Source organism: Mustelus asterias, unplaced genomic scaffold (genome assembly GCF_964213995.1).
Source record: "Mustelus asterias unplaced genomic scaffold, sMusAst1.hap1.1 HAP1_SCAFFOLD_548, whole genome shotgun sequence".
NCBI lineage: Eukaryota > Metazoa > Chordata > Chondrichthyes > Carcharhiniformes > Triakidae > Mustelus > Mustelus asterias.
Genome location: NW_027590498.1, coordinates 65994 through 91395, shown reverse-complemented (window position 1 = coordinate 91395; position 25402 = coordinate 65994). Strand labels below are relative to the sequence as shown.

General features: G+C 46.5%; 1 protein-coding gene across 1 annotated transcript in view; it reads left to right on the top strand.

Annotated features, from left to right (window-relative positions):
- The window catches only part of LOC144486983 (uncharacterized), a 46812-nt gene continuing 21410 nt past the window's right edge, over positions 1-25402 (top strand). The window contains exon 1 of the mRNA XM_078205024.1: positions 1-275. Coding sequence (XP_078061150.1) covers positions 1-275 — 275 coding nt within the window. The remainder of the gene's footprint in view (positions 276-25402) is intronic.

The window sequence follows — 25402 nt, the reverse complement described above, 5'->3', positions numbered from 1 at the left end:
ATGAGCCATCAGCTCATTCACTCTGATGAAAGACCGTTCAGGTGCTCTCACTGTGAGGCTGGGTTCAAGCGTTCGTATCAACCCTCTCTCCACCAGCGCACTCACACTGGGGAGAGGCCGTACACCTGCTCCCAGTGTGGGAAGAAATTCACTCAGTCACCCCATCTTCGGTTACACGAACGGGTTCACTCTGGGGAGAAACCATTCACTTGCACTGTCTGTAAGAAGAAATTTGCTCATTCATTCCATATGTTGAAACACCAGCGAGGTCACAAGTAATTGCAATGATTGGATATTATTAATCACATCCAGGATTGAACTGTGTTCATTTGTGGTCTGTTTTTGCTGATGTTACTAACCTCCAGTCCAGTTATACAAGTGCTAATCTCCTGGCTAAAAGTCAAATAAACTGGCTTTGTGTTAAACAATGTGAGTTGCCTGAATATCTGACACAAGTTAATTCCTTCTGAAGGATTCTCCGTCTTTCTATCTGCTCCATCCTCACCTCCAAGTGAGAGGAACTCATGGATCTTCTTTGATTGGAAGATCTCAATCTTAGTGACAGTTGCTTCTGCCGTGTCCATCCCATGCACTAGCCCACCGAGCTAAAATACCCCTCATCTGAGTCCTGCATCTGTATCTTTCTCTCGATTCTCCCACCTCCCCTCATGACCTCTGCCCTCAAGACCCACTTCCTGTTCCTTCTATCCTATTCTCGCTGAACTGCTGACTACACAACATCCCCATGTGAGCTTACATTGTTAATGGTTCGCTTCTTTCTTCAGGTATTGTCCCTCTTTCCTTTAAATCTGTTGTCATCTCCCCCCACTCCCCCCAAAATAACAACCACATCACTCCTGCATCAGCCCCTGGTTAAGCAGCACCTTGTTTTAAAGTTTTGATCCTTATTTTCAATCACTGTATGGCCTCGCCCGTCCCTATCTTTGTAATCTTCTCCAGCCCCACAACTCTCAAACATCAGATCATTTCCAATTCTGGCCTCTTGTAGTGACCATATTTCATTTGCTCCACCGATGGTGGCAGTGCTTTCAGCGTCATCACCTGTAAGCTCTGGAAATCCCTCCATAAGCCTCTCTCCCTCTTTCTCCTTCTTTACGATGCTTCTTAAATAGTCGCTTTGTAAGTGCAGAGGATTGCTGTAAAATGAGCCATGCTGCAGAAGCTTTTTCACTTAACATGACAGATACAAGAATAGCAAATTTCAAAGGGAACAACAATTTATTCTGTACGTAAAGAGGTTGCTGATGGGTTGGGAAGTTGACTTTGGCGGAGTCATTGCAATGTGGAATGCCCCAGAGAACAGTTTGTTCCTCCGTGCTTTTGTTTAATTGGAAAATTGAAAGGAGGGAGATGGCAAGTCGCTCACACCAATTGCTGGGAATTGTCGAAAGAATGAACCGCACATGAAGCTCATTCTCAGAAAATAACTGGATGGAACAGCACAAAGAAACATAGAAACATAGAAACCCTACAGTGCAGAAGGAGGCCATTCGGCCCATCGAGTCTGCACCGACCACAATCCCAACCAGGCCCTACCCCCACATATTTACCCGCTAATCCCTCTAACCTACGCATCTCAGAATTCTAAGGGGCAATTTTTAACCTGGCCAATCAACCTAACCCGCACATCTTTGGACTGTGGGAGGAAACCGGAGCACCCGGAGGAAACCCACGCAGACACGAGGAGAATGTGCAAACTCCACACAGACAGTGACCCGAGCCGGGAATCGAACCTGGGACCCTGGAGCTGTGAAGCAGCAGTGCTAACCACTGTGCTACCGTGCTGCCAAAGTGGAATGAAGAACTTCCACTGGTTCTCATGAGTATCAGGAGTAGGTCTCTATTAGCCCCATCGAACCACGGGAGTGTCATATTGGAGACCAAGTGAGGGTAAGAAATTGTGCAAAGGGAGATGTGTTTGGACCCCTGTATAAGGGACCATACACTACAATGGATAAGGTCAGTTGTATTGAATATGCAAACGGGTGGCATGGTGGGGCACAGTGGTTAGCATTGCTGCCTCACAGCGCCAGGGACCCGGGTTCAATTCCTGGCTTGGGTACTATCTATGCGGAGTTTGCACGTTCACCGCGTGTCTGCGTGGATTTCCTCCGGGTGCTCCAGTTTCCTCCCACAGTCCGAAAGACGTGCTGGTTAGATGAATTGGCCATGCTAAATTCTCCCCCAGTGTACCTGAACAGGCACGGAGTGTGGCAACTAGGGGATTTTCACAGCAACTTCATTGCAGTGTTAATATGAGCCTATTTGTGGCACAAATAAAATAATAAACGTTTTTACTAAAAAGTCAAATGGTTTTCTCATAACTCGGTGAAACTCACAGTCCCAGATAACGGAAGAAGCTGAGAAGGATCAGGACTGTTACGTACATGGTGAAGAATATGCTGCGGACCTGGGACAATGATGAAAAAGAAGTGAAAAGTGCACCTGTACCATGGCTATTGTATCAGGAGGACGTTAAGATGGAAGCTCAATCCCCCTCAGCATCTTCATCTGGATGTTATCCAAAACCACATTAGGAAGGGGAATAATATCCAAAATGTCAGACAGGTAACGGAGTATAATGAATGATGCTGCAACAGCTTTTAACACCAGGGTTGTTAATACCATTAATTTAGCCACTCTGAAGATCGGATCTTAACCATACATTTACAACATATGGTCAGGCCCGAAAGTCTCACGTACAAATGATCAATCAAATTATTAAAGAAAGTAAAATTGTATTAAGTGAATCTACTGAATGTATAATGTATGGATCTTGGTTGGTGGAACAAGCCAGAGAGATTATATAGTATATTGCTAAAGGAAGATGCACTGCAGCAATTCACCAAGGCTCCTTAGGCAGCACCTTCCAAAGCCACGACCACTTCCATCTAAAAGGACAAGGACAGAAGATAAAAGCAAAATACTGTCGATTCAGGAATGTGAAACAAAAACAGAATATGGTGGAAAATCTCAGCAGGTCGGACAGCATCTGGGGGGAGAGAATAGACCCAATGCTTTGAGTCCAGATGACCCTTCATCGGAAGGGCAGAAGATACATGGGAATACCACCACCTGCAAGTTCCCTCCAAGCCATTCACCATCCTGAATTGGAAATGTATCACCATTCCTTCACAGTCACCGGGTCATAATCCTGGAATCCCCTCCCTAACGGCATTGTGGGTGAACCCACAGCACGTGGACTGCAGGGTTTCAAGAAGGCAGCTCACCACCACCTTCTCAAGGGCAGCTGAGGATGGGCGATAACTGCTGGCCAGCCAGCACTGCCCATGTCCATGAATCAATTAAAGAAAATGGTTCCCTTGTAGTTAACAGACCAACACCTAAAGGCTGTGCCCACTTATCCATTTAATATGACTATGTGTCAGGGTAGAGAGCTGGTACAGGTGCAGCCAGTGAGACATCAGTGTGAATGGTTCAATAGGAGGAATACTACTCCATTCAATCCAGAGACACTTTCTGATTTTGCTCACTTCTTTGTCATTCTTGTTGAGCCAGTGTGACGGCCTGAGCAATTCAAACCCGATGAGCTGAGTGGGTGTTCACTGCATCACAGATCTGATCTTGTCCCAAAGCCTTTCCACACTGTCTTCACTGGAGTCTGTGAGAGTGAGGTGGGAAGAAAGCTACACCTGCAATTGGTCTGAATCATAGAATCCCTACAGTGCAGAAGGAGGCCATTTGACCCATCGATGTGTACCGACCACAATCCCACCCAGGCCCTATTCCCATAACCCCACATATTTACCCTGCTAATCCCCCTGACACTAAAGGGCAATTTAGCATAGCCAATCAGCCTAGCCCACACATCTTTGGACTGTGGGAGGAAACCAGGGCACCTGGAGGAAACCCACGCAGACACGGGGAGAATGTGCAAACTCCACACAGACAGTGACCCGAGGCCAGAATTGAACCTGGGACCCGTGTGTGTGGAGTTTGCACATTCTCCTCGTGTCTGTGTGGGTTTCCTCCGGGTGTTCCGGTTTCCTCCCTCAGTCCAAAAATGTGCGGGTTAGGTTGATTGGCCATGCTAAAATTGCCCCTTAGTGTCCTGAGATGCGTAGGTTAGAGGGATTAGCGGGTAAATATGTAGGGATAAGGGGGTAGGGGTGGGGTGGGATTGTGGTTGGCGCAGACTCGATGGGCCAAATGGCCTCTTTCTGTACTGTAGGGCTTCTATGATTTCCCTGATGCTGTGAGGCAGTGGTGCTGAACACTGTGCCACTGTGCCGCCCGTTCTCTTGCCCCTCTATCCTGGAGAATGTGAATGTGAAATCTTCTCCTGAGCAGCACAGGAGTGAAGGGGACTTTTAAAGAAAACACTTCAAAACACTCTGAAGCTCTGTTTGAAATGCAGCAACCTTACCAGCGACACATGTATCCAATATTGAAATAAGAAACAGGGTTTTGAACTTTGTGTGTGTAAATCCTTCCCTTCTAACCCAGATAAAATTAATTTACACAATCCATCCCTGTCAATCCAGGATAGGAATTCACAACATTCTCTCCTGTTGACAGGGAGCACCGTGCACACGCACTGCTCCACATTAAACAATGAAAGATGTGTTGGGTTTGCATGGACAGAATATCCTGCAGATGCTTCAAATCTGAAATAAAAATAGTCAAAGCCCCAAATAGTCAACAGGCCCGGCAGCTTCTGTGGAGGCAGAAACAGAGTGAAACATACAGTCAAACACCCACATGAATCCGGAGCAGCAGTGGCCCCTCTGCTCCAGCATTTGATAAGATCCTGGCTGATCTGATTGTGACCACAACTCCACTTTCCTGTCTACCCCCAACACCCGCCCCCCCAAAAAAGCCCTTAGACTCTCTTGTCAACCAAGAATCCATCCATCCTTTCCATAGCTTTTCTCCCCCTTTTATTTCCCTTTCCCCTTTTCCCATTTTACCTCTCTCCCACCCATTCCCTCTCCCCCTCCCCCCACATCTTCATCTGTCACAGTTGATTTTAGTTTCCCTGCCGTTGGCCATTCACACCCTTTATTCTCTCGATGGACAGCCATTAGCAGCTCTTTACCCGAGTTTCTGTAGCTGTGACTCATTTTTCATTCCCTCACCCTGCAGTGTAAATATCTCCCACTTTCTATGCCTTTTAGCTTTGACAAAGGGTCGTCTGGACTCGAAACGTCCGCTCTTTTCTCTCGTTACAGATGCTGCCAGACCTGCTGAGATTTTCCGCATTTTCTCTTTTGGTTTCAGATTCCAGCATCCGCAGTAATTTGCTTTTATCCATTTAATCAGTCTTGAAAACATTCAATGACTCTGTCTTCACTGCTCTCTGGGGAAGAGAAACCAAAGACCCTCTGAGAGAAAAAAACATTTCAATCTCTCTGTCTCAAACATCTCAAGTCTAGCTCGCTCTCCAGTGCCACACAGAGAAAGCCAGGCCTGTGAAGGAGGGAGAGAGGGAGATGGGGAAGAACAAAATGGAAGGTCTGCAAACTGACAAAATGATTCACGGCTCAATACCAAAGCGAGTGGTAATGGGACAAGTAAAGTCACAAAAGATGTTCTGGATGAGGTGTGAATAGCAGCAGTCTGAATACGAAGTAAATAAAACAAAAGGTGAAGAAAGCAACAACGAAACACAGAACGCGAAGGGGGCAGAGATTGTGGTGTAAAATTGTTGAACTCAGTTTTGTTCCGAAGGTTGTAAGATACCTCTTTCAGTTGCGGGAAATATATTTCCCAGTTCGATGACAGGTCACAGTCAGTCTGTTTCTCTCTCCACAGAGGTTGCCTGACTTGTTGAGTGTTTCCAGCCAAAAGAGAAAATGCTGGAAAATCTCAGCAGGTCTGGCAGCATCGGTAAATAGAGAAAAGAGCTGCCGTTTCGAGTCCAGGTGACTCTCTTGACAAAAGCAACAATTTGCTTTCATTCATGAGTATTTCCAGCGTTTTCTGTTTTATGTCACAGAGAATGTGTAAGAATTGTCACACCGGGAACAGATGTCTCTTCCTCGGGACACTCCAGCTCGGGTCAGGGTGGGGGGATAAAGTTCACTGTTGTAGATTTGTGTCTGGCGCGAATAATACCTTAGATTAAACGGAGAAGTTTTTTAAACTGAGGAGAGTAACTGCATTTGGGCGCTGACTTTAAACAACATTAACAAGCCCGGGATGCTGGAGAAACATTTAGGGATTTGTGAGCAGTCAGTTCCGGCTGGTTTGAAGTGAAATCCTGTCGGTGCTGCGGCAAATCTGAACTCAAACCAGACAAACTGGAACCGCTGGGTTAGAGATTCCGGGTGTTGGGATGTGGAGGCTGGGGGAGGGGGAGATGGCGGGAAAACTCTGAGCCTGACTTTAGACAGGGTGAGCGGGGTAAAGGGGAGGAATGACAGAGTTAATGTGGGAGTCAGGGACAATAGCAGAAGGTGGGAAGCTCTGGAAAGGAGCAATGGGGTTAAAGGCCATCAAAGAATGCTTTTAAATGAAGATAAAAGCAAAAATACTGCGGGTGCTGGAATCTGAAACAGAAACAGAAAATGCTGGAAATCTCAACAGGGCTCACAGCATCTGTGGAGAGAGAATGGAGTTAATGCTTCCAGTCTGGATGATCACAGATGCTGTCAGACCCGCTGAGGTTTTCCAGCACTTTCTGTTTGTGTTTAACTGAAGGTTCAGCAGGGAAAGAAGCAGCGAGTTCACACACACTGAACCCAGGAGGAGGGGGTGACCCAGGATAAGGTACAGCCACAGCTCAGTGAGGCTCTGCAATGTACCTCAACACATCCACATTGAGAGCGCCAAGGGGGAGGGGAAGGAGAAACTATTTGGGACACAGCAGGAGGTCACCCCTCCCCCCACTCTGTGGTTTCACAGACCCTCCCACACCTGGGCAGGGTTGGCTCAAGGTGCAGGAAGCTGCAAGCTGAGAGGCTGAGCTGTGAACTGGGCCGGGTTGGGGGTTTGAGTGACAGTCCTGGGGCTATTTCAGGACAGGAACCGCCACAGATTCCCTCTTTTTCCTGGGACGTTTCAGTGGAGCTGTGTTGGTGAGTGTTTATAATTTCTGTCTCTCTGTCTCGGTAATGGGGGTGGGTTGTAGATTTCTGTCAGTGTTTGACTAAATAACCTCTCCTCATGCTGCCAGTTCCAGTCTGCAGACTCTAGTTCTCAGTCCAGTTGACGGCTCTGTCTCTGTCTCTCTGTACTTTGCTGCAGTGCTCCGCACCCTGAGCAACATCCAGCCCATTGTTATCGCCTGAAAGTGGCAGCAGACTACCTTCACTGTGACACAGTGATTAGCACTGCTGCCTCATAGCGCCAGGGTTCGATTCCAGCCCTGAATAGTTGACTGTGTGGAGTTTGCACAGTAAGAAGTCTCACAACACCAGGTTGAAGTCCAATAAGTTTATTTGGAATCAAAGCAAATTACTGCGGACGCTGGAATCTGAAATCAAAAGAGAAAAAGCTGGAAATTTTCAGCAGGTCTGGTACATCTGTAAGGAGAGAAAAGGGCTGACGTTTCGAGTCCAGATGACCCTTTTTCAAAGCTACTCCTTCAGCACTCAGAAAGCTCGTGGTTCCAAATAAACCTGTTGGACTTTAACCTGGTGTTGTGAGACTTCTTCCTGTGCCAACCCGAGTCCAACACCGGCATCTCCACCTCATGTATGGAGTTTGCACAATCTCCCTCTGGATGCTCTGGTTTACTCGCACAGCCCAAGGATGTTAGCTGGATTGACCATGTTAAACCTGTCCCTGAGTGTCCCAAGGTGTGGAGGGTCTGATTTGATTTATTATTGTCGCACATTCTGGGATACAGTGAAATTTATTATTTCTTCCGTGCTATACAGAAAAAAAACATAACTTGATAAAGTGCAAAGAGGGAAAGGAAAAGAGTAGGGTGCAAAACATAATGTTGCAGTTGCAGTGTGTGAAGAGAAAGGTCAGTAGGGGGATTAGCAGGGTAAATGCGTGGGGTCACCGAGATAGAGTGTGTGCCTGAGAAAGATACCCTGTCAGAGAGTCAGTAGAGACTTGATGGGTTGAATGGCCTCTTTCTGCACTGTGAGGATTCTATGATTAGTGAATTACGGTGAACAACTTTTGAATAGAGGGGTTTCTGAGGCGCAAAGCATTGTGGGAATTGTGACCGCCATTAGTCAATGACTGACTCTAAATGTTCAATTGCAGACTGAGGGCAGGTCAGCAACCTGAGCCCTCAATTCTGTTTGTGACTCTCAGAGGCTGCCTGGCCTGATGAATATCTCCAGTATTTATTTTCTTTGTCTCAGATGCAGTCTCTACAGAGTTTTGTTTCTGTTTTATTGTTTTAGAGGTTCGAGTTTAGAAGCAGTTAGGAGTCGGTTTGAATCAGGCTGCGTGTTGGATGCAGAACTCGGTTCCTGCCTCCTGTGTGGGTTTTTTTATTGTTGCTTTTTTCTGAGTTCTATTCTCTCTGGGTTCTCTCTCATCCGAGCAGATCTTGTGTATTCGGAGGGCTTGTCCGTAGGGGATGGCTTCTTTAACGTGTTTAGGGTGGAAGCTGGAGAAGTGGAGCATCATGAGGTTATCCGTGGGCTTGCGGTACAGTGAGGTGCTGAGGTGACCGTCCTTAATGGAGATGTGTGTGTGTCCAAGAATGCAACCGATTCCGGAGAGTAGTCCATGGTGAGTCTGATGGTGGGATGTAACCTGTTGATGTCATCATAGAGTTGTTTCAGTGATTGTTCACCATGACTCCAAAGGAAGAAAATGTCATCGATGTATCTAGTGTATAGCATCGGTTGAAGGTCCTGTGCGGTGAAGAAGTCTTGTTCGAACCTGTGCATGAAGATGTTGGCATATTGAGGTGCGAATTTTGTCCCCATGGCTGTTCCATTGAGACTTCTTACTGTGCTTACCCCAGTCCAACGCCGGCATCTCCACATCATGACATTTAGGAGGGACAGGAGTCTGGGAAAAGGTGGAAGGGTGTCTCTGTTGATTATTGGCAGTATTAGCACAATAGAGAGGGATGACCTAAGTTCAGGAAACCAGGATGTTTGGAGTGGTTTGGTTTGAGATGGGGAAATGGTAAAGGCAAAATTCACTTGTGGGGGTGATGGACAAGCTTTCTAATTGTAATGACACGGTAGGACAGAGTACAAAGGAAAAGGTAATGGGAGCTTGTGGTAAAGCTACAGTAATAATCAAGAGGGATTTTAATCTACTGATAAACTGGGAAAGTCAGATGGACAAAGGTCATGTAGATGAGGAGTTCATAGAATGTTTTGGGGATAGTTTCTAGGAAGAGCATGTTTTGGAGCCAACCAGAGAGCAGGCTACACCAACGCAGGTATTATACAACAAGACGGGATTAATTGGTGACTTCATAGTGAAAGCAGCTCTAAGTAGCAGAGATTTTAATATGAATCGCTGGCTATGGGCCAAGTGCTGATAGATGCGATTCGGTGGCAGTTCAGGTGTTTCTCGTGTATTGGTGCAGACTCGATGGGCGGAAGGGCCTCTTCTGCATTCTATGATTCTATGAATGTATTGGAGATGAGGGAATGCTGCTTAAAGAGTTAAAGGTCTGATCCAAGAACCATCTTGTGTTTACAAGTTGAGCTCTATTCGTGGAGATACTGAGTTCCCCTGGGGCAGGATTTTGGGAAGTTGCTGTTAGTTCAGGAACCTCAGGAACATTCACACTTTTACCTGGGGTGATCCCCCAATTGAGGTGGTGAAACTTCCTCGTGTATTTCACAGGTAAATCTTTTTCTTTTAAATAAACAATGTTATTATTTGCCAGTTCAGAGTCCTGTCTTGCCTGATGGTAAACTCCCTTTTGAACTGAAGCGTTTTAGAGTCAATCTGGAACTGAGTAATTAGGCTCATGCAACCAAGTTAAACTGAATCTAAGTTTTAATTCTCTGCCCTTTAAACTTGACAGAGAATCTCGAGATGATGCAAGAAAGTTCACAAGAATTATACCAGAACTGAGAGTGTTTTCAAGTTAATGGAGAGATTAAACAGGTTGGGGATGTTTTCATAGAATCATCGATACCAACAGTGCAGAAGGAGTCCCATTGAGTCTGCACCGACTCTCCGATGATGCATCTACCTCATGCCCTATCCCCGTAACCCCATGTATTCACCCTGCTAATCCCCTAATCTACACATCTTTGGACACTAAGGGGCAATTCACTATGGCCAATTCAACTAACCTACACATCTTTGGACTGTGGAAAAAAATTGGAGACCTGGAGGAAACCCACACAGACAAGAGACAAACGTGCATATCCCACAGACAGTCACCCAAGGCCTGGGTTCCTGGTGCTGTGAGGCAGTCATGCTAGCCACTGTGCCACCATGCTGCCCTATTCTCTGGAAAAGCCAAGGCTGAGTGCTGACCTGATAGAGATTATGAATGGATGCAACAGGGTTGAAGTTATCAAGTCATCACTGTCAGTACAGGATAAAAATTCAGAACTGACAATTCTGGTTATCATTAGGCATGTTTCTCTCACTCAAACTATAAATCTCTGTCCCCTCACACACACCTTCCTCTCTGTTGATCCTTCCACTAATTCATCCTTTTCTATTCCTCCTGCTTTTTTTTTCAATTCCCTTCCCTGCTGCCATCAGATTTTTGAATGGACCTACCAGACATTAAATTGATCTTTCTCAAAACCCCAGCAATGGCTGTAACATTACATTCTGCACCCTCTCCTTTCCTTCTCCCCTATGTACTCTGAATGGTGTTTTTTGTCAGTATAGCGCGCAAGAAACAATACTTTTCACTATCCTAATACGTGACAATAATAAATCAAATCAATTCTTCTCCACCTTATGTGCTAATTCTCAGTTTAAATTTCAGCCTACCTCTTGCCCTCCCTAGTTTGTTACCCAAAAATGTCAATCTATCTGCCTGAAGGTGAACTGTTTTGCTAAGTGGGCGTCAATATATAAGCTCGTGACTACCCACTTGTGCCTTGTGTCAGGGTGCAGTCACTGCCACCGCCACCTTTTATCCCAATCTCAGGAGTTTGGAGACTGTGGTCTGGTACAGTAATGGCGGCTGCATCGCCCACAATGCCCCGCGTTGGGGAAGTCGCTCTATCGACCGGGCGGCTCAAATCTGCGCATGTCCAAGGGATCAATCTGCGCACATGCAGAAATGTTTCTGAACCCTGCTGAGGTGTTGACCAATGGAAGGGCTTGGAGGACCGACAGACCGCTGGTCATCCAGCCAACCAGAGCGCGCGCTTTGTGACAATGAAGATTGAGTTTCAGACAGACTGAAACTTCCATCTGTCGCCACAATCGCAGCTATGTTCGCGGCCAGGTGTCCCTGGAGAGGGAGCATGTGCTGTCCACGGGCGCAGTTGACGCCTTCCGCGCCCGTTGGGCACCGCAGGGGTTGGGATGCGTTATCAACCCTAATAATCACATTATGATTTGATGTTTTTAAGTTTCTTTTGTAGTTTGATTTTTGTTCGGGCTGTTCCCCCTCCTTTTGGGGAGCTGCCCCTTTTACTTTGTCCTGATTTAACTTGAGTTTGTTTATTCGGTTTGACCTTAAAAGAGGCCAACATCTGTGAGTAAAACACTTTCTTTTCTCCCTCTTTCCATTCCTTTCTCATTCTGGGGGAAATTGGGGACTTGCAGCAACTGAAGGGAATCCAGGGAGGCTGCAGACTCTGGCAAGGTTGCCCCAGGTCTCTCTCTCTCTCTTAAAGATATTGACATTCTTTAACTCCCTCAGGTTGACACATTTATTTGTCTGGCTAAAACGGTGACCTGTTTCCCAATGTTCACAATTAAAGGCTGGTTTCCCCAGGAGATGGTTGACATTTAAGTGGACAATATAGTAAGGTATGGCAGGTATGGGTATTTTTGGTGTAATTTGGTGTAAATTCATGATTCTTTGTGGGACAGTAATTTTATATAGGACCGAGTTATGTCTAGTTTTGCTATTGGATGCATATTAGATATATTATTTATGGTTCTGTGATAAATTTCATTTATTGTTATTTCAAGTTTGTAATATAGCACTGTGGTGACATACCTTTCCAGTCATTGATCCATTACAGCACAGAATATGTCCATTCGAGTCTGTGCTGACTCTCTGTAGAGCAATCCAGTCAGTCCCATTCTCCCTCTGTACCCTGTATCTCACAAGATTATTTCCTCCAATTGTCCAGCCAGTTCAGTTTGAAATCTTGGATCATCTTTAATTCCACCATTCTCATAAGCAGCGAGTTTGTGTTTGTGAACACTCAGCACCTCAATGAAGTTCTTACTGACATGGTCATGAATCTTTTTTGATTTGATTTGATTTATTATTGTCACATGTCTGAGTATACAGTGAGAAGTATTGCTTCTTGCGCGCTATACAAAGCATACCGTTCATAGAGAAGGAAAGGAGAGAGTGCAGAGTGTAGTGTTACAGTCATAGCTAGGGTTTAGAGAAAGATCAACTTAATGCAAGGTTGGTCCATTCAAAAGTCTGATGACAGCAGGGAAGAAGCTGTTCTTGAATCATTTGGTACGTGACCTCAGACTTTTGTATCTTGTTCCTGATGGAAGAAGGTGGAAGAGAGAATGTCCGGGATGAGTGAGGTCCTTAATTATGCTGACTGCTTTGCTGAGGTGGCGGGAAGTGTAGACAGAGTTAATGGATGGGAGACTGGGTTGCGTGATGGATTGGACTACATTCCCGACCTCTCTGATCAAGTCCTCTCTGACAATCTCTGATCAAGTAATGCAGCAGTGTTTATTAAACATATGTTTTCCTCCAGAATCTGTACCTCTGTGTTTGTATTTAGTCTGGCAGTCTGCAACAAGGTTTTCAGGTCTCCAGATCAGGAAGCAGTGAGCATGGGTCTGTCAGTCAGCATGAATCAGCATCTTCAGGAGAATTGGGAGGGTATATATCAGGTACGGCAGAGTGAGAGTCGGGGGAATGTATGTGATTGAGATTTGCAGCTTTTGGTAAACAAGAGAGAACAAAGAACAGTACAGTACAGCACAGAACAGGCCCTTCGGCCCACGATGTTGTGCAGAGGAAACAATATTTAACTGAAAGTGGAATTGTGAATTCTGAATTTCACTCCTGTATTGACAGGGATGACTTTTGTAAATTCCTTTTACAGGTTTTGAGAAGGAGAAGATTTGCAGACAAAAATCTCAAAACCTAATGTCACGTCAAGACCTGACACATTTACTCTATTCAAAGGGACCTGAATATCATCGGTCTTTCAATCTAGAATTGAACTGAAGTATGTACAGATGGAGGAGGTTGATTGAATCATTATATGAGTGTGTATGAAGAAAGTGTGTATGAAGAAATGGTGTTCTGTCTGCTTCAGAAGGTTCTAAACAGCAGTGTGACTGGAAAAGCACCGAGACACACATATCCGATTGAGAGTGTTCCAGTGACCTGACTGCGGAAAGAGCTTTAACCAGTTACACAGCCTGAAAAAACATCACACCATTCGCAGTGAGGAGAAACCGGACACGTGTTGTGTGTGTGTGGACGAGGCTTCAGTTGATCATCAATCTTGTAGATTCACAAGGACAGCAACACCATGGAGAAACCGTGGAAATCTTGGATAACTGAATGAATCCTTTCTCACATTCAGCGCAGGTGAATGGTCTCTCCCTGGTGTGAACTCACTGGTGTGTCCACAGGGTAGATGAATCCTTGAACCCCTCCTCACACTCAGCGCAGGTGAATGGCCTCACCCCACTATGAACTCGCTTGTGTGTCTGCAGGTGTGATGACTGAGTGAATCTCTTCCCACACTCAAAGCAGGTAAAAGGTCTTTTCCCAGTGTGGATGTGTCGGTGAATTTCCAGTTGAGATGGGGCTTTGAATCCCTTCCCACAATTCCAACATTCTGTAATCCTTCAGTTTTTCCTCATGCCATTCAGAATGAATTTTATTAACTCTTTTAGAGGGATATCAACAACTTCCTCATTTTGGATCTTTATTTTATGAATACATTGAATCTTCTGCACAATTTACAAACCACTTCATTTTGAGGTTTTAAATGATCAACTGTGAACAGTTGATTTGATTGAACTCCTGCTGTTATATCCTATATTATCTCAGCACTGACAAGCACATTTAATTCAATGTTTAGTGTTAACAACCCTTCAAAGTCACTATGAGGCCTTAAGTCCTTTGTCTATTACTGGGGTGGATACATCAGCATTTTTATTTGAATCAATTCTTTAACTGGAATACAAATGGTTGAGGAGTTTTTACTCATGGATAACTTCTGAACAATGGTACACTGTTCCTGGTTGTGGTTTATCAGGCTGATTCCTGGGATGGCAGGTCTGTCATATGAGGAGAGATTAAGTCGGTTAGGATGATATTCATTGGGGTTTAGAAAAGTGAGAGCGGATCTCATAGAAACGTATAAAATTCTAACAGGATTAGACAGGGTAGACTCAGAAAGAATGTTCCCGATGGTGGGGGAGTCCAGAACTGGACTAAGGTGAAGAGAAACATCTTCACCCAGAGGGTGGTGAATCTGTGGAATTCATTACCATAGAAAGTGGTTGAGGCCAAAACATTGCGTGATTTCAAGAAGAAATTAGATATAGCTCTTGGGGCTAAAGGGAGCAAGGGATATGGGGGGGAAGGCGGGATCAGGATATTGAAATTGATGATCAGCTATGATCAAAATGAATAGTGGAGCAGGCTTGAAGGGCCGAATGGCCTACTCCTGTTTCTATTTTCTATGTTTCTAAACACTATACTGTGAACTATGTCATTTCCCAGGATAAAATCTACATGACTAATGGGTAACTTGGAAACAACACGAACAATAACAGATTCCTTTACCAAAGAGTCAGTGCAGATTTGATGGGCCGAAAGGCCTCCTTCTGCACCGTAGGGATTCGATGGTTCAACTCATAATTTCAATTCACTCCAAACAATGGGACAGACACACCTCCCATCAACATCCTGTATGAATAAACATGTTTCAGTCCTGGATACGGTTAGCAGCAGCAATAACAACAGAATCCAACTCATGCAATCACTTGGGAACTCGCCTGTGTCTCAGCAGGAGGGAGGAACAAGTAAATCTCTGCCCACAAACAGAGCAGGTGAATGGCCTCTCCCTGGTGTGAACGCGCTGGTGCTCCTGCAGGATAGATAATCTGCTGAATCCCTTCCCGCATGCAGAGCAGGTGAACGGTCTCTCTCCAGTGTGAATTCGCTGGTTGGATGACTGTGTGAATCTCTTCCCACACTCAAAGCAGGTGAATGACTTCTCTCCAGTGTGAACTCGCTGGTGTATTAGCAGGTTGGATGACTGAGTGAATCCCTTCCCACACTCAGAGCAAGTAAATGGTCTCTCCCTGGTGTGAACTCGATGGTGTGTCAGCAAGTTGGTTGACTGAGTGAATCCTTTCCCACACACAGAGCAGATGAATGGCCTCTCTCCAGTGTGAACACGCAGGTGTGACTGCAGTGTGGATGACTTGCTAAATCCCTGCCCACACGTGGAACAGGTGAATGGTCTCTCCCCAGTGTGAACCCGTTGATGAGTTTCCAGGTCAGACGGGCAACGGAATCCCTTCCCACAGTCCCCACATTTCCATATTTTCTCCATGGTGCCAGTATCCTTGTATCTCTCCGGGTTGGACAATCAGTTCAAGATTCATCTGCAGTTTCACCTCACTTTGAGTGGTGTGATATTTTTTCAAGCTGTGTAACTGGTTAAATCTCTTTCCACAGTCAGTTCAATGGAACGCTCTCACTCCGGTGTGTGCATGTGTCTCGGTGCTTTTCCAGTCACACTGATGTTTGAAATCTTTTCCCACAGACAGAACAGAGAAACATTTCTCCATCCACATTCTAAGGTTGACAGTGTTCGTGTGCTGATAAATTGACCAACTGTGAAATATTAGTAAGAATTTTGATTTGAGTTTCCTGTCTGTAAAACTTCCACTTCAAATATTCTGCAAAAGAAGTTTACAAAACCACTGTCAGTATTGGAAAAAAAATCGAAACACACAATTCTAGTTTCTCTGGAACAATTTTTCCTCTCTTGTTCCCCCAAATCTGTAAATCCCCGTCCCACACACTCTTCCCTCCTCCCTGGGCTGAAATCCAAACCCATCTCACCATGTCTTTCCTCCACTCCCAGTTTTCTCCCTCCCTCTCCTCTGTCTGGGTTCAGTTCTCCAGCTCCTGTCTGCAGACTGACAATAAAACCAATGGGTCTTATTGGGGGTGTTGGGGCCTCCAGCGGGTGTTTGTGAATCCTCCCCGCCCACCTCCCAGGGTTTCCTTCCTTCCCAGAGATCAGAGTCCTCATTGAATTGAGGCCAAAGTGTAACCTCTTATTTATTGTCCCCCTCCCCCATCCTCTGATGTGAACCATCCTCCAGTGGCTGAGCCAGGATGGGGCCGTTAACCTGGGCCTGTTCCGGGAGGGAGAAGCCCCGCAGCTGCAAACCAGGGAGCTGACAATGATTCTGAAGGGTTTGCGGATCCACAAAGTGTTTCCAAATCCTCCCAGCCACCGCCTAACGCTGACTCCGCTTCTCCGGGACAAACAAGCGCCAAGGACAGCAATGACAGTGCGCATGCTCCACATCACAATGCCCGGGGAATGATTGACGGCAGCTCCGGACCAATAGGAAGAGGGGGCGGGGCTGGAGGACCGTTCGGGAGCGGCTGGTCCTCCAACCAATCAGAGTGAATGAGGGGCGGGGCTGGAGGACCAACACTCAGATAAAACCTGGTTGGGGCGGAGTCAACATCGCAGCAGCGGAGCCGGCGGTTGGAGATTGGGGAGGATCCGCAAACCCTTCAGAATCATTGTCAGCTCCCTGGTTTGCAGCTGCGGGGCTTCTCCCTCCCTCCCTCCCGGGAACAGGCCCAGGTTAACGGCCCCACCCTGGTTTGGGAGCTGGAGCATGCGCAGTGCCTGCGGCAGACGGTAAGGAGCTCGAGCGAGCGGGTTTTAAATGGGGATTTTTATAGAGTCAGAGGTTTACAGCCTGGAAACAGGCCCTTCGGCCCAACTTGTCCATGCTGCACTTTTTAAAACCCCTAAGCTAGTCCCATTTGCCCGTGTTTGGCCCATATCCCTCTATACCCATTGTACCCATGTCACTGTCTCAATGCTTTTTAAAAGACAAAATTGTACCCGCCTCGACTACTGCCTCTGGCAGCTTGTTCCAGACACTCTCCACCCTCTGTGTGAACAAACTGCCCCTCTGGACACTTCTGTATCTCTCCCCTCTCACCTTAAACCTCTGCCCTCTAGTTTTAGACTCCCCTACCTTTGGGAAAAGATATTGACTATCTCGCTGATCTGTGCCCCTCATTATTTTATAGACCTCTATAAGGTCACCCCTCAGCCTCCTGCACTCCAGAGGAAAAAAGTCCCAGCCTCTCCTTATAACGCAAACCATCAAGTCCGGTAGCATCCCAGTCAATCTCTTCTGCACTCTTTCTAGTTTAATAATACCCTTTCTATAATAGGGTGACCAGAACTGCACACAGTATTCCAAGTGTGGCCTTATTGTTCTGACTTTGCCAACAGGGCTATTGAATTTATTGGATAGATCTTCCAGGCATGCTGAGCTGAATGGTTCCCATCTGTGCTGTATCATTCTGTAAAACAATGAATATTCAGAATCAGGAAGAGACAGAACGAGAGGAACCAGTGACTGTGATTGAATCCAGCCAGAGTCAAGGGGAGAGAGAGAGGAGATAAAGTAAAAGTTTCTAAATCTCTAGTCCCACAGGAGAATTTAACATAGCAGATCATCAATTTGCAATTTGTGTTTTTTTTAAAAATTAATTTATCTCAATAGCTAACAATGTTATTTTATATTCATTGAGGTTAAAATAGTGCTGCAGAGAAGGAGGTGCTGGAAGTCTTAAAGTACATCAAGGTAGATAAATCCCCAGGACTTGATGGAGTGGGAGGCTCGGGAGAAAATTGCAGGTCCTCTGGTGCCAGCAGGTTAGGTTGGTGTGGAAGGACTGGTCAGTGCCTTGGGCTGTGGCTCAGAGAGAGTGGGGCCCCCTGCACTGAGATATCCTGCCCTGCACAGCCCTGGGGGAAATGTGTCAGTGCCTCCCAGGTAAGGATCCGCTTCACCACCTCCTGCCCACTTGGGCCTGGAGTTAGTGCTGCCTGTGGGGAGGCAGGCGCAGCTCAGTGCCCTGAGAGTGGGGGAGCTGGGGCCTGCCTTCCCTACCCTCCCCTCCCTCTATCCAGTGCCTCCTTGTCATTCACACCAAGTCCTGGTAGCATCCTCGTAAAACTTCTCTGCACACTTTCTAGTTTAATATTATCCTTCCTATAATAGGGTGACCAGAACTGTACACAGTATTCCAAATGTGGTCTTACCAATGTCTTGTACAACTTCAACAAATTGTGCCAACTTCTGCATTCAATGTTCTGACCGATGAAACCAAGCATGCCAAATGCCTTCTTCACCACTCTGTCCATCTGTGACTCCACTTTCGAGGAGCTATGAACCTGTACCCCATGATCTTTGTTCTATAACTCTCCTGAACTGAGTAAGTCCTGCCCTGGTTCGATCTACCAAGATGCATCACCTCGCATTTATCCAAATTAAACTCCATCTGCCATTCGTCAGCCCACTGGTCCAATTGATCAAGATAACTCTCTTCACTGTCCATTATGCCACTAATCTTAGTGTCATCTGCAAACTTACTAACCACGCCGCCCATATTCTCATCCAAATCATGAATATAAATGACAAATAACAGTGGACCCAGCACTGATCCCTGAGGCACACCGCTGGTCACAGTCCTCCCGTTTGAAAAACAATTCACTACAACCCATCCTCTGGCTTCTGTCAAGAAGTCATGATGTGGAGATGCTGGCGTTGGACTGGGGTGAACACAATAAGAAGTCTCACAACACCAGGTTAAAGTCCAACAGGTTTATTTGGTAGCAAATACCATAAGCTTTCGGAGCACTGCTCCACGAAGGAGCAGTGCTCCGAAAGCTTATGGTATTGGCTACCAAATAAACCTGTTGGACTTTAACCTGGTGTTGTGAGACTTCTTATTCTGTCAAGAAGCCAATTTTGTATCCATTTAGACACCTCACCCTGGATCCCGTGAGATTTAACCTTGTGTAACAACCTACCATGTGGTACCTTGTCAAAGGCCTTGCTTAAAGTCTTTGTCGATAACATCAACTGCACTCCCCTCATCTACCTTCTTGGTTACCCCTTCAAAAAAACTCAGTCAAGTTTGTGAGACATGATTTTCCACTCAAAGCTATGCGGAACTGTCCCTAATCAGTCCTTGCGTCTCTAAATGCCTGTGGATCAAAATACCTTCCAACAATTTACCCACCACAGATGTGAGGCTCACTGGCCTGTAGTTCCCAGGCTTTTCCCTGCAGCCCTTTTTAAACAAAGGCACAACATTTGCCACACTCCAATCTTCAGGCACCTCACCCGTGACTATCGATGATTCAAATATCTCAGCAAGGGGAACTGCAATTTCCTCCCTAGCCTTGCACAATGTTCTGGGATACTCTTCTTCAGGTCCTGGGGATTTATCTACCTTGATGCACTTTAAGACTTCGAACACCTCCTTCTCTGTAATATGTACACTCCTCAAGACATCACTATTTCCCCAAGTTCCATGCTTTTCTCAACAGTAAATACTGATGAGAAATATTCATATAGGATCTCACCCATCTCTTGTGGATCCTCACATAGGTGACCTTGTTGATCCTGAAGAGGCCCTACTCTCTCCCTTGTTACTCTTTTGCCCTTTATGTATTTGTAGAAGCTCTTTGGATTCTCCTTTGCCTTATCTGCCAAAACAATCTTGTGTCCCCTTTTTGCCCTCCTGATTTATCGCTTAACTCTACTCCTACATCCCCTATACGCCAAGGGATTCACTTGATCCCAGCTCCCTATGCATGTCATGTGCCTCTTTCTTCTTCTTGACCAGGGCCTCAATAACCCGAGTCATCCAGGGTTCCTGACTTCTGCCAGCCTTGCCCTTCACTCTAAGAGGAATGTGTTTACAAAGACTGAGTGCGGATGCAGAGCCCGAAATAAAACTGGAAACATAAATGGAGTTGGTGGGTGGGTGGTGAGGCTTTATAAACACCCGGTGTTGGCCTCAATTAGCAAAGCAAATTCCTTGGGCCTTCCGAAGGCTTCAGGACCTTGTTAATATCCGCCATCTTTATAGGAATCCACGTACTGCAAAGCGCATGCGCATCCGCCATCTTTATTGAGGGTAATTTGGAACAACGCATGCACAGCCACTGTATTTCTTGGGGGTGAAACCAAATGAATAACCCACAGGGGACAAAAAAAATCAGATTGATTTAATAACAAACTGTGTGTAAAACTGGAATTTAGGGTTACAGCCAACAACAACTTCTATTGATAAAACACCATTAATATCAGGGTGGTTAACACTGCTGCCTCACAGCTCCAGGGTCCCAGGTTCGATTCCAGCCCTGGGTCACTGTCTGTGTGGAGTTTGCACGTTATCCCTGTGACTGTGGGTTTCCTCTGGATGCTCCAGTTGCCTCCCACTGTCCAAAGATGTGATGCTTGGGGGGATTGGCCATGCTATTTTGCCCCTTCGTGTACAAAGATGTACAGGTAAGGTGGATTAGTGGGGTTAAAAATGTGGGTTACAAGTGTAGATCAGGGGTAAAATATTCAGAGTTGGTGCAGACTTGATGGGCCAAATGCTTTCCTTCTGCACTGTAGGAATTCTTTGAGAAGTCATCCCTGTGCACTGAAGGTCTAGTCACTAATGGTGGAGTGATTAAAATAGGGAATGTGCAGGAAGCCAGAATTGGAGCAATGCTAGAGGCGATTCCAGAGATGGGGAAGAACAGGCCTTGGAGTGATTTGGAAAAATTAGTAGTTGGGATGCATGAAAAATATGCAACATTTCATTTAGATCTCATAGAATCTGACAGTGCAGAAGGGGGCCATTCAGCCCATCGAGTCTGCACTGACCACAATCCCGTCCACGCCCTATCCCCATTACCCCATGCATTTACCCTAGCTAGTCCCCCTGACACCAAGGGTAATTTAGCATAGCCAATCCACCTAACCTGCACCTGTTTGGACAGTGGGAGGAAACCAGAGCACTTGGAGAAAACCCATGCAGACACGGGGAGACTGTGCAAACAGACAGTGACCCAAGCTGGGAATCAAACTTGGGTCTGTGGTGCTGTGAGGCAGCAGTGCTAACCACTGCCACCGTGCTGCCCTCAACTCGGAGGAGGGAGAGTGAGTGGGACATAGATTTACTGTTTTGGGCAACAGGAACAGAAAAGTTGTTCCTTTTTGAAATTAGACTTGTCTGATCAGAATTTCAATCCTGGACTGACAGTAAGACCATAAGACATAGGAGCGGAAGTAAGGCCATTCGGCCCATCGAGTCCACTCCACCATTCAATCATGGTTGATTTCAACTCCATTTACCCGCTCTCTCCCCATAGCCCTTAATTCCTCGAGAAATCAAGAATTTATCAATTTCTGTCTTGAAGACGCTCAACGTCTCGGCCTCCACAGCCCTCTGTGGCAATGAATTCCACAGACCCACCACTCTCTGGCTGAAGAAATTTCTCCTCATCTCTGTTCTAAAGTGACTCCCTTTTATTCTAAGGCTGTGCCCCCGCGTCCTAGTCTCCCCTGTTAATGGAAACAACTTCCCTACGTCCATCCTATCTAAGCCGTTCATTATCTTGTAAGTTTCTATCAGATCTCCCCTCAACCTCCTAAACTCCAATGAATATAATCCCACGATCCTCAGACGTTCATCGTATGTCAGGCCTACCATTCCTGGGATCATCCGTGTGAATCTCCGCTGGACCCGCTCCAGTGCCAGTATGTCCTTCCTGAGGTGTGGGGCCCAAAATTGCTCACAGTACTCCAAATGGGGCCTAACCAGTGCTTTATAAAGCCTCAGAAGTACATCCCTGCTTTTGTATTCCAAGCCTCTTGAGATAAATGACAACATTACATTTGCTTTCTTAATTACGGACTCAACCTGCAAGTTTACCTTTAGAGAATCCTGGACTAGGACTCCCAAGTCCCTTTGCACTTTAGCATTATGAATTTTGTCACCGTTTAGAAAATAGTCCATGCCTCTATTCTTTTTTCCAAAGTGTACGACCTCGCACTTGCCCACGTTGAATTTCATCAGCCACTTCTTGGACCACTCTCCTAAACTGTCTAAATCTTTCTGCAGCCTCCCCACCTCCTCAATACTACCTGCCCCTCCACCTATCTTTGTATCATCGGCAAACTTGGCCAGAATGCTCCCAGTCCCGTCATCTAGATCGTTAATATATAAAGAGAACAGCTGTGGCCCCAACACTGAACCCTGCGGGACACCACTTGTCACCGGTTGCCATTCTGAGAAAGAACCTTTTATCCCAACTCTCTGCCTTCTGTCTGACAGCCAATCGTCAATCCATGTTAGTACCTTGCCTCGAATACCATGGGCCCTTATTTTACTCAGCAGTCTCCCGTGAGGCACCTTGTCAAAGGCCTTTTGGAAGTCAAGATAGATAACATCCATTGGCTCTCCTTGGTCTAACCTATTTGTTATCTCTTCAAAGAACTCTAACAGGTTTGTCAGGCACGACCTCCCCTTACTAAATCCATGCTGACTTGTCTTAATCCGACCCTGCACTTCCAAGAATTTAGAAATCTCATCCTTAACGATGGATTCTAGAATTTTGCCAACAACTGAGGTTAGGCTAATTGGCCTATAATTTTCCATCTTTTTTCTTGTTCCCTTCTTGAACAGTGGGGTTACAACAGCGATTTTCCAATCCTCTGGGACTTGTAAACTCCTTTTGCAGGATATTTGAAGGGGAAGATTTACAGTCAGCAAAATGGAATCAAGTTTCACACCAAGATTTAACAGTCGCTCAATTCAGCAGCACCTGAACACCATCAGCCTTTGAATGTGGAGTGTGGGAAAAGATGACTGGACTCAGCGTGACTGGAAAAGCACCGAGACGCGCACACAACCAAATTAGTTTTCCAGTCAACAGCCTGTAAAAAGATCACACCATTCACAGCAATGTGAATCTGTGCATGTGTTGTGTGTGTGGACGAGGCTTCAACTAATCACTCAATATGGAGAGACATGATGATACTGACACCATAGAGAAACTGTGGATATGTGGGGACTGTGGGAAAGCATTCACTTGCCCATCCAAACTGGAAACTCATCGACGCACCCACACTGGGGAGAGACCCTTCAACTGCCCTGTGTTGGAAGGAATGTACTCCATCATCCTGCCGAACATTACACCAGCGAGTTCACACTGAGAGACCGTACACCTGCTGTGTGTGGGAAGGGATTCGTCCAGATGTGTAACCTACAACTACACCGGAGAGTTCATACCGGGGAGTGGCCATTCACCTGCTCAGTGTGTGGGAAGCGATTCATTAATTCATCCAACCGAGTGACACACCAGAGAGTTCACACTGAGGAGAGGCCGTTCAGCTGCATTAACTGTGGAAAGAGCTTCAGACATTGATCCAGCCTCAAAGCACATCAGCGACCTCACACTGGGGAGAGACCATTCACCTGCTCAGAGTGTGGGAAGGGATTCACTACCTCCTCCCACCTGGTGACACACCAGCGACTTCACGAGTGAGTGCAGGGAGTGGATTCTGCTGTAGCTGCTGCTGTTAATCACATCCAGGAGTGAGCCACATTCATTCTGACATCTGAGGTTTGTTTCTGCTGATGTTAACAACCCCTGTAACTGGGCTGGAGTTTAATATTCTGGATCTAGAGCTGATTGTGTTTTCAGGGTTGCCATTTCCCTTTAAGAACTGCTGTCTGTGATCATTCCCCATCAGTCAGGAACTCACATCACAGCTTCTTCACAGTGCAGAAAGAAAATTCACCAGTTCCCTCATTTGCATCAAGCAGGTCAAAGATCCCTGAGATCTTAATGACTGCCCCCAATAAAGATGGTGATGTGTGGATGGGCGATCACCATCTTTGTAAGGGGCAAATTGTCAGTGAATGGGAGGAGCTTGTTCCCCATTGTTCAGAATGAAGACAACTTGTCCATCAAACTGCATCAACTCTGAGTCCCAATGTCTGATTGAGGCAGTGCGTTGCCACAGAAGGTTAGAACTAAAGAAAAAATCGAAGATGTATTTGAGGTACTAAATTAGTATTTTGCATCTGTGTTCACTGTGTGGAAGGACAATGTAGGTACAGAAAGCAGGGACGGGTGTGTGATATAATTGAACAAATTGTCATTGGTGGTGTGGTAAATAGCGAGGAGGACAACCTTGGATTATATAGAACATAGTACAGTACAGGCCCTTCGGCCCTCGATGTTGTGCTGAGCTTTGTCCAAAACCAAAATCAAGCTATCTCACTCTGTCATCCTGGTGTGCTCCATGAGCCTATCCAATAACCGCTTGAAAGTTCCTAAAGTGTCCGACTCCACTAGCACAGCAGGTAGTCCATTCCACACCCCAACCACTCTCCTGAGTAAAGAATCAAACACCCTCCCCCCCCCCCCCCCCCCACCACCCCGTTACCCAGACCGATCGTCCTCCTCCTCCACCCCCCCCCCCCCCAACCAGAGAATGATCTGACCCTCCTCTCCCCCGCCCCCCCCCCCCCCCCCCCCCCACACCACTGATCTGAGTCAGAGAGCCGTTGGAAACACTGAACGCACTCTTCAGAAGCTGGAGCCCCGATTCAGACTTTTATTGAGCAGGTCCATTACGGCGCGGTTCCGGATTGGCAAACGCGGTGGTAAAGGGGGAAATGCTGAAAGTTGGGCGGGCAGTTCATTAATTCAATTTAAATCGCCATTGCACCTGTTTTGGGAGCAAAGCGGATCACCGCCATTCCCGGGTTTCAGTAAAGTGGCAATCTGCAAGGACGCAGGTGTAGATCGCACCCGAGGGACAGGGCACTGAGGAGGGACAGGGCACTGAGGAAGGCCGGTGCCCCAGTCAGGAGGAAGGAGGGGGGAGGGGGGGTGGGTGTCGGTGTTGGGGGCAGCAGCAGTGGGTGGGGGGACTTTACTCTTCCAACTCTCTTGGGCGCAAACTAAGTCCAGGGTGTCTTCACCCCCTCCCCACCCACCCACTGCAGATGGAAAACAGTCTAAATTTTCTCCCCCCCGCAAACCTCCCTTTCAGGCACTGACCTTCTGATGAGGGCATCAGCCCCACTCAGTCCCCTGATGTTGATATGAGGAGGCTGTGCAGTCTTCCCTCCCGTCGGTGGAAAAAAGTAAAGAAAGAAAGTGTCTCCGTGTCCTCTTTCCCCCTCTCCCTCCAGGGAGAGAGCACCCTCCAGCAGATGGCAGGCAGGCGATAGCTCACCTTCCTCCCCCTTCCT